This window comes from Odocoileus virginianus, chromosome 27 (assembly GCF_023699985.2).
Source record: "Odocoileus virginianus isolate 20LAN1187 ecotype Illinois chromosome 27, Ovbor_1.2, whole genome shotgun sequence".
NCBI classification, from domain to species: domain Eukaryota; kingdom Metazoa; phylum Chordata; class Mammalia; order Artiodactyla; family Cervidae; genus Odocoileus; species Odocoileus virginianus.
In genome coordinates, this window is record NC_069700.1 from 26,647,633 (window position 1) to 26,662,435 (window position 14,803).

At 41.0% G+C, this 14,803-nt stretch overlaps 1 protein-coding gene across 1 annotated transcript in view; it reads left to right on the plus strand.

Annotated features, from left to right (window-relative positions):
* Positions 1–84: 84 nt before the first annotated feature.
* XPO5 (exportin 5) overlaps positions 85–14,803 on the plus strand; it is a 41,978-nt gene continuing 27,259 nt past the window's right edge. Inside the window, exons 1-10 of the mRNA XM_070456378.1 lie at positions 85–353; positions 1,989–2,110; positions 3,134–3,206; positions 4,266–4,403; positions 4,606–4,788; positions 6,947–6,973; positions 7,510–7,695; positions 8,347–8,423; positions 12,959–13,058; positions 14,164–14,247. Coding sequence (XP_070312479.1) covers positions 249–353; positions 1,989–2,110; positions 3,134–3,206; positions 4,266–4,403; positions 4,606–4,788; positions 6,947–6,973; positions 7,510–7,695; positions 8,347–8,423; positions 12,959–13,058; positions 14,164–14,247 — 1,095 coding nt within the window. The 5' untranslated portion in view covers positions 85–248. The remainder of the gene's footprint in view (positions 354–1,988; positions 2,111–3,133; positions 3,207–4,265; positions 4,404–4,605; positions 4,789–6,946; positions 6,974–7,509; positions 7,696–8,346; positions 8,424–12,958; positions 13,059–14,163; positions 14,248–14,803) is intronic.

Here is a 14,803-nt window from a genome sequence, read left to right on the forward strand (position 1 = left end):
CAAGGAGCAACCGTCATGGGGAGCCGCCACTTCCGCGGGCGCATGCGCACTGGTGCGTCGGGCGCGTGCGCAGCGCCGGCTCTTTCCCGGCTGGATCTTCGGCGGCTCACGCTCCTCCTCCTGCTCCTCACCGCCCCGCCTCGGCCCGCCGCGGCCCGGTACCAGCGTGTGGTCCCGCCAACGGAGCGGTCCTTGCCTCGTGCTCCCAGGACTGCGGTGCTGCGCGCTCGTGGTGCGTGGCACTACTCATGGCGATGGATCGAGTGAACGCGCTGTGCGAGCAGCTGGTGAAAGCGGTGACGATCATGATGGACCCCAGCTCCACCCAGCGTTACCGGCTAGAAGCCCTCAAGGTATCTGAGTTCTGGCGACCCGGGCCTGCCCCGAGACCCTCCCCCAGCCTCTGCCGTTCCGGCGCAGCCCACGACGCTGGCCGTCTCCCGCCCACGCGGCCCCTGGACCTCGGTCCCAACCCCGGGGGGCCCTCCCCCTTGCAGTTCTCCGCGCCTCTTCCCACTCCCCGCGCCTCTTCCCACTCCCCGCCTTCTTTGCTCGCCGCGCCTACCCTTTTCCCGGGACGCTCCGGTCCCTACCTCACTGTGGTCGTCTCTTCTCACCGACACTCCCCACTGCCCTCTCCTCCCCCCTCCCCGCTTCTGTTTACTGTTCTCCGCACCAGGATCCCCTCCACAGCTGGCTGAACCCACTTTATTCTCCTAACCCCCACATTCCTGCATCCCATCTCCTTCCCGTGGAGCACGTGTCCAACACGTCCCCAACATCGGCCACATTCTTTACAGTCTCCCTACACTAAACGTTTCCCTGCTGGCACACACTCCTGACTCGCCCTAACCGAGCCCCAGCCTCTCTAGTGCCCTTTTACTTATATCCCTACACTTCTCCCTAACCCACTTCTGTGTCTTGGATATTTCTGGCTTAATTCTCATCCCCCCTACCCCCATGTTTTTTCCTGTGTGATATTCTTAGACTATTTTGCGCAAAGTTGAACTTCTACCACTTATTTTGCATTTTAGCAAGGGCTTTTTGGTTTCCTGAAAGTAGTTTTCTTGACTGCCAGTTTCTCTACTACTGAGACTGATTCTTGTGTATATTGGGAAAGCTAATACAAAACATTGGTAGGACTGATGTCGAAGCTGAAACTCCAGTACTTTGGCCACCTGATGAGAAGAGCTGACTCATTGGAAAAGACCCTGATGCTGGGAAGGATTCAGGGCAGGAGGAGAAGGGGAGGACAGAGGAAAATATGGTTGGATTGCATCACCGACTCAATGGACATAGGTTTGGGAGGACTCTGGGAGCTGGTGATGGACAGGGAGGCCTGGTGGGCTGCGGTTCATGGGGTCGCAAAGAGTTGGACAGGACTGAGCAACTGAACTGAATACAAAACAAATGGGGATGCTAATACGATATGAGTTTATTCCCCCATCAAACAATGTATGTGGGCAATGAGAAATGACCACTGGAACAGTACTGTGTGTGTTTTAAGAGATGCAACTTCATGAAGTAGAGTGAGCATCACTTGGAGGAAGTTTTACAATGTTTTGATGTATGCCATAGAATTTGGAATCAGAAATATTTGGGTTCTGTCTGTTTTACCATGGAATAGCATAAGCAGAATACTGTAATGATCTTGTGTATACCTATCACCTAAACTCAGCAGTTGTAAAGACTTTTCCACATTTGCTTTATTCCTCGCCCCAACCAAAGGTTTTTAATCCTAGTAATTGTCATTTCACCCCTATGTGCTTCACCGGTTTATCTCATTTAGTCACATTGTTTATTTTTTCCAACACTAATTGGCCATTGCCTGGGAAATCTGGAACTATCAAACTGAAAATAATCCTTTATATAATATTTATCTAAATTTTGCCACTTAGTAGCTCAGGTTGGAGTTTTGTTTTTTTTCCTAGTCCCACTGTTCTCTTGGCTCCTGAGGGAAACACTAACTTTTTTTTTTTTTTTTCCAGTTTTGTGAGGAGTTTAAAGAAAAGTGCCCTGTCTGTGTCCCCTGTGGTTTGCGGTTGGCTGAGAAAACACAAATTGCCATCGTCAGACATTTTGGCCTTCAGATCCTGGAACACGTTGTCAAGTATGTGAGAGAGCAAATCTTTATTTCTTATATAACTCTTAGAGATAGTCTTCAGGTGAGTAGAAAAGAGCAATCCCCAGGGAGAAAGGAGTGCTTCCTAGAGGTCATCACAGCCTCATGGGAGCTCTCATTCAGAACTTAACCTTTCCCTAGTTTCTTCATCTGTGTAAAGTACGTGGTACATACTAAAATACTCTGCAAATATTAGCTTACAGTCACTTAGCTAGTATTTATTGAGCTCCTAATATATGCCCACCGACCTCAGTCTTTTTAGAATAATGCAGTGTACAGGTCAATAAATATCTGATTAGACACTAGAAAGACACTGCCTTTAATTTCTTTTCTTTTTCCTTAAGTTTTGAGTGTGCATGGCAGGATTCTAAGCAGGATTATACGAGAATAACTAAAAACCCGTTCTAACTTGAGTCTCCTACCCCTACTGCCTATCTGAAGAATCCACCAGCTTTTAAGATTTAGTCACAGTTTTTCTGGAATTGTGCTGTTATTACTTTCTAAGCCTAAGATGGTTAGATAGCATCACTGACTCAATGGACATGAATTTGAGCAAACTCCGGGGGATGAAGGACAGGGAAACCTGGTGTGTTGCAGTCCATGGAGTTGCAAAGAGTCGGACACAACTTAGTGACTAAACAAAGCAAGTATAGAAGGGGAGTTAGTACTATCAGGTTCTAGTTTCTGAAAACCAGCTACATTGTTGTAGTTGTCCTGGCTATGTATTTGCTTATGGTCTGTCAGTAAAATCAAGGGGGAAAGCTCATCTGTGCACAAATTCTACCTGGATTCTAATTAATGGGTCACTGTCTATATTAAACTCTTTTTTGCTTTTAGCATTTTAATTAAATGTGGACTGTTTCTGTCCGTTTTTTGAAGGATACAAAATCAAGAGTATAATTTCTGAATAAAATCAACAGCATAATTTTAACATAGGAATCAAAGCTTAATCTCTTCTGAAGAGAAGGCTTATAATGTCGTTCTGTTGACTTTATGCATTTTGGTGGCCAGGTTTCGTTGGAACAACATGTCTCGATTGGAGAAGGTCTATCTGAAGAACAGTGTCATGGAGCTGATTGCAAATGTAAGGAATGGTTGATTGGAAGACTTACGTTTACTAGGTAGTTTAGACAAAGTGTGACTTTTCCAATGTAGCATTTGTGTAAAAATTCACTGGTTCTACATAGGTCAAACAACTTTATATAATATTAAATGTTACGTTCAAGTTAAAAAGAACCACCATCACTAGAAATCACAGTTCATCCCATTTACTTGGTTTAATTAATCCCTTACATGTTGACTTCTATTTTTAAAATTATGAAGACAGGGTAGAGATAGTAAACATTTTTAACAGATGTATAAGAGTCTTAGATTACTCAGTTCTAAATTAGATTGCACTTTGCTGTTTGTTTCCTTTTATTTTAAACTGAATTATTTTATATTACTAGCAATAAAAAAGTAGGCTAAATGAGTTTGTTTTTGGAGTTAGACTATAGCTTTATAAACACATTTAGAATCCACAGCCTTTATGTTCTTTTTTACAAAGGACATGAAAAGGGGAATTCATGCCCCCTTTCATCCCCAAAGTCTAGTGTCTTTGATAGGAAAAAAAAAATTCCCTTCAAAATTATTAACTTAGCTAGCTAGGATTTATATTTTGTTAGTTCTGGGGAGATGTGATAGAAATCTTAATCCATTACACTTGATACCAGACTTGAGAAGAGAGTCCCAATAGTGGTCTTCCTGTGTCTTCTAAAGCTAGAACTATTAGGAAAATATTCAGTTGCTCCTGAATCTCTCACTTTGTCAGCCTTTCAGTGTATTCCTTATTTCTATACTCTTCTACTCTGGCCATCATACAAAATGAAACAATCATATTCAAGTCTCTTCAATGTGTAAAGAAGAACAGTGATGTCTTCCTTGCTCTGTGTGACAGCCATTTTACTAGTTGATGCAACCCTCTGTTAAGCTTTGAGAGGGAGGAATGATTAGTGAGAACGCAGGACCGGTGACTCAGACATGGAGAACGGGTTTGTTTACTTGAAAAGTAGGCCTGCCCCTAAGTTTTCTACACTCTTACAGCCCAGTTTGTTCCCTTGAATTCAGTCTTGCAAACCTCTTGATGTCACTTATTCTTTTGCAGGGAACACTGAACATTTTGGAAGAGGAGAACCATATTAAAGATGTTCTGTCTCGAATTGTAGTAGAAATGATCAAGCGAGAGTGGCCACAGCACTGGCCTGACATGCTAGTAGAATTGGACACTCTTTCCAAACAAGGGGTATGCAGTACGGCTGTATCAATTCAGGGTTTTGTTTTTGTTTGCTTTTCCAAGTTTTTCTGGTTTGTTTGTCTGCCCTGTCAGCAGAAAAGAGCCTTTGGTCATATTTATAATGCAAAACATGTTTTCACGTAAATCAGCTATACATAGCCCAATTTTAAAAAAACAAACATATTTAACTACCTTCTTTCTATTGGTATAGGAAACACAGACTGAATTAGTGATGTTCATTCTTTTGCGGCTGGCAGAGGATGTAGTGACCTTTCAGACACTACCCCCTCAAAGACGAAGGGATATCCAGCAAACGTTAACCCAGAACATGGAAAGAATCTTCAGTTTTCTCCTTAACACACTTCAAGAAAATGTAAACAAGTACCAGCAAGTGGTAAGGGATACCGATTATAACCCCCCCCCCCCCCCACCTTTCGTCAAGTTCTGTTTTCTGATATGAGTGGGTTTGTGTGTTTTGAAGTTAATCCTGTGGCAAGGAACTAGGATGTTCAGGTCAGTAAAAGAAAAGGCTATCTTATAAGCAAAACAGAAAGATGACAGGAAAAACTGGAATTAAGTTTCTAGGAGGTTCAATTCAATGAGTTCCGAACATAATAGAAAAAATAATTTCCTTTTTAGTAAGAAAATTCCTGAGATAGTGTAAAAATGAAGCTGAATTTTTTAAAATTTAGTACAGTGGTTCTCAGGGGGAGGGCAATTTTGCCATCCAGGTTGTCACACCTAGGGGTTGCTCCTGACATCTAGTGGATAGAGGCCAGGCATGCTACTGAACATCCTGTAGTGCCCAGAACAGTTTTCCACAATAAAGAATTATCTGACCCAAAATGTCAATAGGGTTGAGGTTTCAGAACCGTAAGGTAGAATCCTAATACATGTTTATTTCACACAAATAGTGTTCATTAAGATTCATTATTTTTTCTGCCCTCAGTAGCTTCCTTAAGTTTATTTTGAGAGCTCTAGAATACTAACACAAATGATAAGACAAGGTATTGTTAGCTGTCAGGGTAGGGAGACACAATGAGTACCTAATATTATGCTATATACTTTTTCATGCTTTACACGTTATTTAATCCTCAACCCTGAGTCAAAAACTATTGTTTCCATATTATGGATGAAGAAACCAAGTTTCAGAGAGTAATTATTGGAGATCCCCTGATTAATGATTGTGGGGAATTCAAGCCCCATCCTTTTTACTAGAATGGACTCTTTCCCCCAAAATACCTCCCCAGGATTTTTCAAAAGTGTTTTAATTGAAAAAACCTCTGTGTATTGAGAGTGAAAGAGGTGATATTTTTATTTTCCCCTAGGAGATTTAATCCCTAAGAGAAATGAACAAATTATGAATGCTTCGATGCCCTAGACATCAAGCCAATATGCTAGAGCAGGGTGACACAAGTTAGAAAAACATCCACTGATGTTTTTCTTCAGCCTCAGTTTCTGTTTTCTCCATCTGTTAAACCAGGCTCCCAGGACCAGAGCATACCAAGGGACATTTCTTGCACCTGCAACTTCTTAGTTTGCTCATAGCTCCTTCTCCGCTTCCATCCTTTCCCCTTCCCTGGGCAGTAGACTGAATGGTAAATGAGGATGGGATGTGTCGGCTTACTCTCCCTGTCTATCCCCTGGCTCTTGCACTGGTCCCAGGGTCAGAATAGGATCCGAATGGTAATGCAGGCTTGTTGGAGTAGAGGGTCAAGGCTGGACTGGGCTGTTGTTGCCTGGATCCCTTTTCCTTCTCAGGCAGCATCAGTAGATACTTGTGAAAGGGTTCTACTCATCTCTGTCCCATTAACACCCCTCCTCGATCACCACTGGTGAAGGCTTAATACTTGTTCTTTGTTAGAAAAAATACCTTTTGAAAGTTGAAAAAAAGAATCATAAAACAAATCTTCTATGATGCTTATGGTGGTAATTTTTCAAGTACTTCAGGAGTTGCTACTCCTGCTTAAAAAATTATAAAATGTTTAATTAACTGAACAGACATTATTTTGGTCTATTTAACATTTAATATTCTTTGTAAATGTGGTTTTCCCACAGTTATGTCCATATATACATGGTCATAAATTGTACTCAATTTTGCTTCTTGCTATTTTCCACTAACATTGCATCGTTTCAGTATACCTTTGCCAGTTATAATTTGTCTCTATTTTAATATGGAAAAATTGCTAATACTTAAATTTTTAACTGTTTCTTTTCATCAGTAGCAGTGTTGAGCCTGCTTCCATTGTTCATTTGTTAGTAGTATTTCTTCGTAAACTGTGCTTTGAAACTGTCTTTTTGGATCTTAATGTTCTAATAAATTTATGTAAGCTCTTTAAATATTAACCTTCTGTCATATTACTAAAATAACCTGTCCTCCTCTTGAGAATATCAGCTATGTGTTCTTAGTAAAGTTGTCTTTCTATTCCAAAATTAAAAGTTGAGTCTATTTGAAAATCATTGTTTGAGGGCCTAGATTATGGGGGTGGAAAGTTATTACACAGCCTTTTGTTCATTAAAAACATTAGATCCTTATACTTCTTTTCTTTCAGAAGACAGATAATTCTCAGGAGTCAAAGGTAAGAGCTCTCTGTGGAGCTGGAAGGGGGCTTTTTTTGAGGCTTTCGGGTTCGGGGATGCATACACCTGGTGGAGGGTTACCTCAGCTTTGTTTTGTTCTGTTTTTGGCCGTGCTATGGAGCTTGTAGGAGCTTCAGTTCCCCTACCAGGGAGAGCAAGCCCACACCCTCAGCATTGAACCCACAGAGTCTTAACCACTGGACCGCCAGAGAATTCCCTCAGCCTTGGTTTATTTGATCACTGAGCTATGGTGAAAGGGAGTTAAAATGATAATATCTGAGATTTCTTGAAGGACGTAAAATGACCACACATGCCCATGTGGTCTCATTGACGGACACTGAGGTGCCATTGTTTGAGAAATGATTGTGTATCAGAAAAAACCTTTGAGTTGCCTATCAATAACTGTTGCATGAGCACTTTTCTTTCCATTGTTTTCTTTTTAAAATTAAAAAACAGAAGGAGGTCAGGTATAACCACAGCCTTTCTCACCTGTTAGTGAGGACTTAGCGGTTAAAAGTTACTTCTTCTCACGCAGGCCCAAGCGAACTGTCGAGTGGGAGTGGCGGCCCTGAACACTCTGGCAGGCTACATTGACTGGGTGCCCATGAGTCACATTACTGCTGAGAACTGCAAGCTCCTGGAGGTGCTGTGCCTGCTCCTGAACGAACAGGAACTTCAGCTGGGAGCCGCTGAGTGTCTTCTCATCGCGGTCAGCAGGAAAGTAAGTTACCCCTGCAGGCTGACTTTGATCCTCAGCCTCTGAGGGACGCATATGTGTGTTCCATTCCACGTTGTGGTGAACGACATTTAAAGGTTTGGGTGTTTTGTTTTGTTTGTTTTACTTGACACCAACCTACCTATCTCCAACCTTTTGGACAACAGTTTGCCGGTATGCTAGGAATCCACTGGCAGGATATACAGAGATGTGTAGGGCTACGTGGGTCTTGAAACATTTGTGGGTTTTGGTGCTTCACATTTAAAAAACTATGTAAGTGTCATGTTAAAACTCACACAGTATTATGTCAAAGAATCGTAGAAGGTGACTGAACTGACTTTATAGCTGATTTGGCTAACAAATGAGATCATGACTTTTCTCCATGAAGAATGTTATGTTTAGATGTAATTTGCTTTCATATCATCATTATTACCCAGCATATCATTTATTTAATTGAGTACCAACACATTTTAAAATATGTCTTATCCAGATTTCAATTTAAAGAGTTGACCTCTTTCCAGTGTTCAGTTAGCCCCAGGGCTATGTGAAAATTAGGAAGTCAGTATATTTGATTATATAGGCGTAGAAGTTGTTAGTACTTAGAATTCTTTAGTAACATAGTTTGTATTACCTGTGTTTCCCTAAAATTGGGTCTAGGGCAAGTTGGAAGACCGGAAGCCCTTGATGGTCTTATTTGGAGATGTTGCCATGCATTATATACTCTCCGCTGCACAGTGAGTGTCTACTTTTCTATGTGATTTCTAATTTCTTTGTCATTTTTGTATCTTACTTGGATATATCCAAAGTTCCTATCTGACTGTTGGCAGTCAGTCAACTGTTTTTTTTTTTTGTTTTAAGTTTGAGCTTTATTCTAAGGACAGTGTGAAGTTCTTATGGTTTATTTTGCTGTGGGTGTGTGTCTGTGTGTGTGTGTGTGTGTTGGCTATGCTGCGTCTTCATTGCAGTGTACAGGCTTCTCTGGCTACAATGTATATGGGCTCTCTAGTCGAGGTACACAGGCTTAGTTGCATGTGAGATCTTAGTTCCCCAACCAGGAATGGAACCTGTGTCCCCTACATTGGAAGGCAGATTCTTAATCACAGGACCACCAGGAATTCCCTGTGTTTTTAGAAGAAAAATCAGACACTCTTAAAGGGACTGTTTCACCTTTTGAAGACCTTCTGCTGGAAATAAGTTTTGGCTGTTGATTTAGCACCCACTCACATTCCACCAACCTATAAACACATTCTAGGTCCTGAAATAGTGGCTTGTGCTTTTTTTCTTCTAATTGCTCTGGAAAATATTAAAGCATTTCCTGATATGTGTCTCTTACCCAGGAGTCAGATAGAATTGTGTGTTATAAGTAATTGAAACTGTCACAACACCCACTTTTCTTCCATACTCTTCATTTTTGGTGCCAAGGACAAATGGAAAGATGCGAGACACACATATATTACTTGAACTCTCTCACTGTCCATTCTAACACAGATTTTATGATGGCTTTCTTTTCTATGGATACTACAGGTCTGTTTTTAAGAAGGCTTGTTAATTAAATGAATAATGTGTCTTTTGGATGGCCACTTTAGTTACTGTTTCCAAGTCCCATTTCTTACTTCCCTAAAGATTATGACATTCCCACTGAGGTATCCCATCTCCATTAGTGCCACTGGTACTGGTTAGTAAAGCTGTAACTCAGACCAGGTGGTCAGACTTCAGAGCCAGCACCAGAAACCATGGTGCCACACTGCCTTTCAGCATCACTAGCTCCTAGGTCTTCCTTACCCCGAGGCCCGTGCTTTTGCGTTACAGTGTACTGCCTCCGTGGCTGCTGTCCACACCAGTCCTGATTAATTCTTATTAGTGTGAATTGTACTACATCATTTTTGGTCAGGTTTTGCCACTAAATAAAAATTGTCTTTTTAATTTAAAAAGATATTTGTACTCTAAGATAGCACCTAAGTGCTTATTCATCTGAACTAAATGACTTGGAGAAATGAGACACCAAGTTAATGTTTTTAATATAGTCTTTTAAAAAAGAATTTTATGTTTTTTGAGCAGTTTAAGGTTCACAGAAAAATTCAGGGGAAGGTACGGAGATTTCCCATATACTCCCTGCCCCCACACATGCACAGCCTCTCCATTATAGACCTCCTCCCACAGCAGTGATACATTTGTTAGAGTTGATGAACTTCAGTTCAGTTCAGTCTTTCAGTCGTGTCCAACTCTTTGTAACCCCATGGACTGCAGCACACCAGGCTTCCCTGTCCATCACCAACTCCTGGAGCTTGCTCAGACTCATGTGCATTGAGTCAGTGATGCAATCCAACCATCTCATCTTCTGTCTTCCCTTTCTCCTCCTGCCCTCAATCTTTCCTAGCATCAGGGTCTTTTCATATGAGTCATTTCTTCACATCAGGTGGCCAGAGTATTGGAGTTTCAGCTTCAGCATCAGTCATTCTAATGAATATTCAGGACTGATTTCCTTTAGGATTGACTGGTTGGATCTCCTTGCAGTCCAAGGTACTCTCAAGAGTCTCCAACACCACAATTCAAAAGCATCAATTCTTCAGTGCTCAGCTTATACATGACTAGCAGAAAAACCATAGCTTGGACTAGATGGACCTTTGTCGACAAAGTAATGTCCTGCTTTTTAATATGCTGTCTAGGTTTGTCAAAGCTTTTCTTCCAAGGAGCAAGCATCTTTTAATTTCATGGCTGCAGTCACCATCTGCAGTGATTTTGGAGCCCACGAAAATAGCCTGTCACTGTTTCCATTGTTTCCCCATCTAACCATGAAGTGATGGGACCGGATGCCATGATCTTTGTTTTTTGAATGTTGAGTTTTAAGCCAGCTTTTTCACTCTCCTCTTTTACCTTCATCAGGAGGCTCTTTAGTTCCTCTTTGCTTTCTGCCAGAAGGGTAGTATCATCTGCATTTCTGAGGTTATTGATATTTTTCCCAGTCTTGACTCCAACTTGTACTTCATCCAGCCCAACATTTCACTTGATGTATTCTGTATATAAGTTAAATAATCAGGGTGACAATATACAGCTTTGACGTACTCCTTTCCCAATTTGGAACCAGTCTGTCTGTTCCATGTCTGGTTCTAACTGTTGCTTCTTGACCTACATACAGGTTTTTCAAGAGGCAGGTAAGGTGGTCTGGTATTCCCATCTCTTGAAGAATTTTCCACAGTTTGTTGTGATCCACAGAGTCAAAGGCTCTGGCATAGTCAATAAAGTAGGAGTAGATGTTTTTCTGGAACTCTCTTATTTTTTCTATGATCTGACAGATGTTACAACGGATGAGGAACTTACAATGACACACAGTGTGTTATACATTATGTTACACATATTATGTTCTACCTTTTATGGGTACAGGCTTTGGGTTTCAGCGTTATCATTATAGTATCCTGCAGAGTTTCTTCACTGCCCTTAAAATCTTCTGTGCTCTCCGTGTTCTTCCCTCTCCCACCCAAATCCCTGGGAACCACTGATCTTTTTACTTTCTCCATAATTTTGCCTTTTCTAGGATGTTGTGTTGTTCAGTCTCTGAGTCGTGTCCGACTCTTTGCGACCCCATGGGCTGCAGCACCCCAGGCTTCCCTGTCCTTTACCAACTCCCAGATCTTGCTCAAACTCATATCCGTCAAGTTGGTGATGCCATCCTACCGTCTCATCCTCTGTTGTCCCCTTTTCCTCCTGCCTTCAGTCTTTCCCTCCTGCCTTCAGTCTTTCCCAGCATCAGGGTCTTTCTAATGAGTCAGCTTTTTGCATCAGATGGCGAGAGTATTGGAGTTTCAGCTTCAGCATCAGGCCATCCAGTGATTATTTGGGGTTGATTTCCTTTAGGATTGACTGATTTGATCTCCTTGCAGTCCAAGGGACTGTCAAAAGTCTTGTGTGTTGCCTTTGCAAGTGGTTTTTTTTCTTTTGCAAGTGGTTTTTTTCACTCGGGATCATGTATTTAGAGTTCCTCCATGTCTTTGATGACTTGTCAGCTCATTCCTTTTTACCACTGAGTAATATTCTATTGTGTGGATGTACCAAAGTTTATCCATTCTCCTACTAAAGAGCATCTTGGTTGCTTCCAAGTTTTTACAATTATGAATAAGGCTTCTGTGAATATCTATATGTAGATTTTTGTATAGAGATGTTTTCAGCTCCTTTGGGTAGTTACCAAGGAGTGTGATTACTGAATCATATAGTATGAGTATGTTTAGTTTTATAAGAAACTGTCAAACTGTCTTCTAAAGTGGCTGAACTATTTTGCATTCCCACCAGCAATGAATGAGAGTTCCTGTTGCTCTTTATCCTCCCCAGCATTTGGTGTTCTCAGAGTTACAAATTTTGGCCATTCTGATAGGTGTGTAGTGCTATCTCGTTTTTGTATTTTGCAATTCCCTGATAGCAGTTTGATGGGGAGCTTCTTTTCATATGTTTATTTCCCATCTGAGTATCTTATTTGATAAGGTGTCTGTTGGCCCATTTTTTTAATCAGATTTTTTTTCTTAATGGGTTTTAAGAGTTCTTGTGTATATTGTATAATAGTATTTATCAAATGTATCTTTTGTAAATATTTTCTCCCAGTCTATCACTTTTCATTCTCTCTCTTTAATAATTATTTATTATTTGTTTATTCTTGGCTGTACTTGGACCTTCATTGCTGTGTGTGGGCTTTCTCTAGCTGTGACAAGCAGGGGCTACTCTTCATTGCAATGCACATGCTTATCATTGCAGTGCTTTCTCTTGTTGCTTTGTAGCGTGTGGAATCTTCCCAGACCAGGGATTGAACCTTTATCCCCCGCATTGGCGGGTGGATTCCCATCTACTGTAGCACCAGGGAAGTCCCTCATTCTCTTGATTATAGTCCTTTCGATTTTGTCAGTGGTTTAAGGAATTACTACATTCTTCCCTAGGAATCCAAGTCCTTCCTAGGTATCACTGTCTTTTCGTGCACTTTCTTATACATATATGCATTGTTTTGTGGAGTCATGCTTAGAGTTAACATTACTATTCCAAAATACCCCAATACCATATAATACCCCAAATTAGGGTGCCTCTTAAAGGATGAGATTGCATTGAATCCTGTTGCTCATCGATCTTTCAGTGTTTGGTTGGCGGATTAGGGGTTGATTTTTTTTTTCTTTTCAACAGTAACAATCACCTGAAATATGAATATTGGAGCACAGACCACATACAGTCCATTCCGGGGGACTCTTTGGTGTTCCTGATGTGCTGCTAATCACACTGTTTTCTCATCTCACAGGACCGCTGATGGAGGAGGCTTAGTCGAGAAACACTACGTCTTCCTGAAGAGACTGTGTCAGGTGTTGCGTGCTCTGGGCAACCAGCTGTGTGCATTGTTGGTGAGCACTTTCTGGAGAGTTTCAGGGCCATCTAAGGAGAGGATTTAGAAAGTGGTGTTTGTGTAAGGGGTAACATGTGCCCTTGACTTTAGCCTGAGGGAACATTGCCCTACAGATTATTTCTTATAATTCTGTAGGTTAAATTACCTTAACTGAATTTGAATGATATAGATCTATTTAATGTCAGTTGTTAATATCGATAGTAAATGTTCACACCTGTTATTCCGTAAAATCAGTGTTGCTTCTCTTCATTTTGATACTTGTAAAACTTCAGTCTGCCTGGTGCCTTACCCTTTAAAGTCCTATTAGGTCATGAAACATGGATTTGAATAAAGAACGCTTTTCCCAAATTAAAGGATATATTACTGAATTATTTTTTAAAAAATCTTTAGTCTGATTGACCTGAAAATAACTCTCTTACACATTAAAAGATTGAATGTTGGTGCAGACTTTTGTGCTTGATGTCAGTGCCTTTTTTTGGTGGCTTGAATGGCTTAAGGGGATAGAACTTCAGGCATAAGATGTGTACCATCAAGGGTTGAGTCACAGAAATGTGACTAGGCCAGGTCTGAAGAAATAGGTGATTTCTGAAATGAATATTCTTTTTTTAAAAAAAAATTTTATTCATTTACTTGTGGCTGTGCTGGGTCTTCATTGCTGTGCAAGGGTGTTCTCTGGTTGTGGTGAGCCGGGCTGCTCTTGATTGCGGTGGTTTCTCGTTGCAGAGCACAGGCTCTAGGCGAGTGGGCTCCGTAGTTGTGGTGCACAGGTTTAGTTGCCCCGAGGCCTGTAGAGTCTTCCTGGGCCAGGGATCGAACCTGTGTCCCCTGCACTGGCGGGTGGATTCTTAACCACTGAACCACCAGGAAGTCCATGAATGCTCTTTTGTTTTACTGTTTGATCACAGAATAGATTTTAATGATGATTGAGGTAAAGCAGCTTTTCTGGGTTTTTGCCCTTGAAATGATGTCTTCCTTAGGCCACAAGGAAGTACAATAAAGTCCTTTCAAAACTGAAAGTTTTGAGGATATAAATTGTCTTACTCCACTCTCCACCCTGACCTCCTCATCAGCATTATTAATATAGCGACCTTTTTGTCCTATAGGGTGTGGATTCTGATGTAGAAATACCAGCAAACTTTGGAAAATACCTGGAATCTTTTCTTGCTTTCACAACTCATCCAAGTCAGGTAAACTTTATGGCGATAACTAATCAAAATTTTAGTTCATAAATTAAAATCAAGTGCTATGACCTGAAATAATTAGCAGCTCACATATAAAATGTGACTCTTAAGATCCTGGGGAATTACTCTAGTGGGATTTCATTAAGAGAATTGCCGCATCTTCTTCCCAAGTTAGCTTTTGCAGTCTAGATCAGCAATTACCTCCTCAGGTAATATCGTTCTGATAATGCTCAATCAGATGTGAGGTGTTTCTCAGGTAATTTGCTACTAAACATACTGTAAATCACAAAGTCTAATTAATTGTGTTATTATAAAATTAATTTCATCCAATCCAAGATTTTCCTTGTGGTATCATCCTGAGTTGTCTGTATGCTTTCTTGCATAAAAGAGAAAGTGGTAGAGTTCAGCTCATTCTCTGGGTATTGCACATGACCCACCGTCTGTCTGTCTTTACTGTATGGTCTGTAGTGACCAGTCATTGCTAATGTACTCCAGTATGGGCAGTTTCAAAGTATTACAGGGCTTTATTTCCATGGAAAAATATAGTGGATAATTGCTGAGC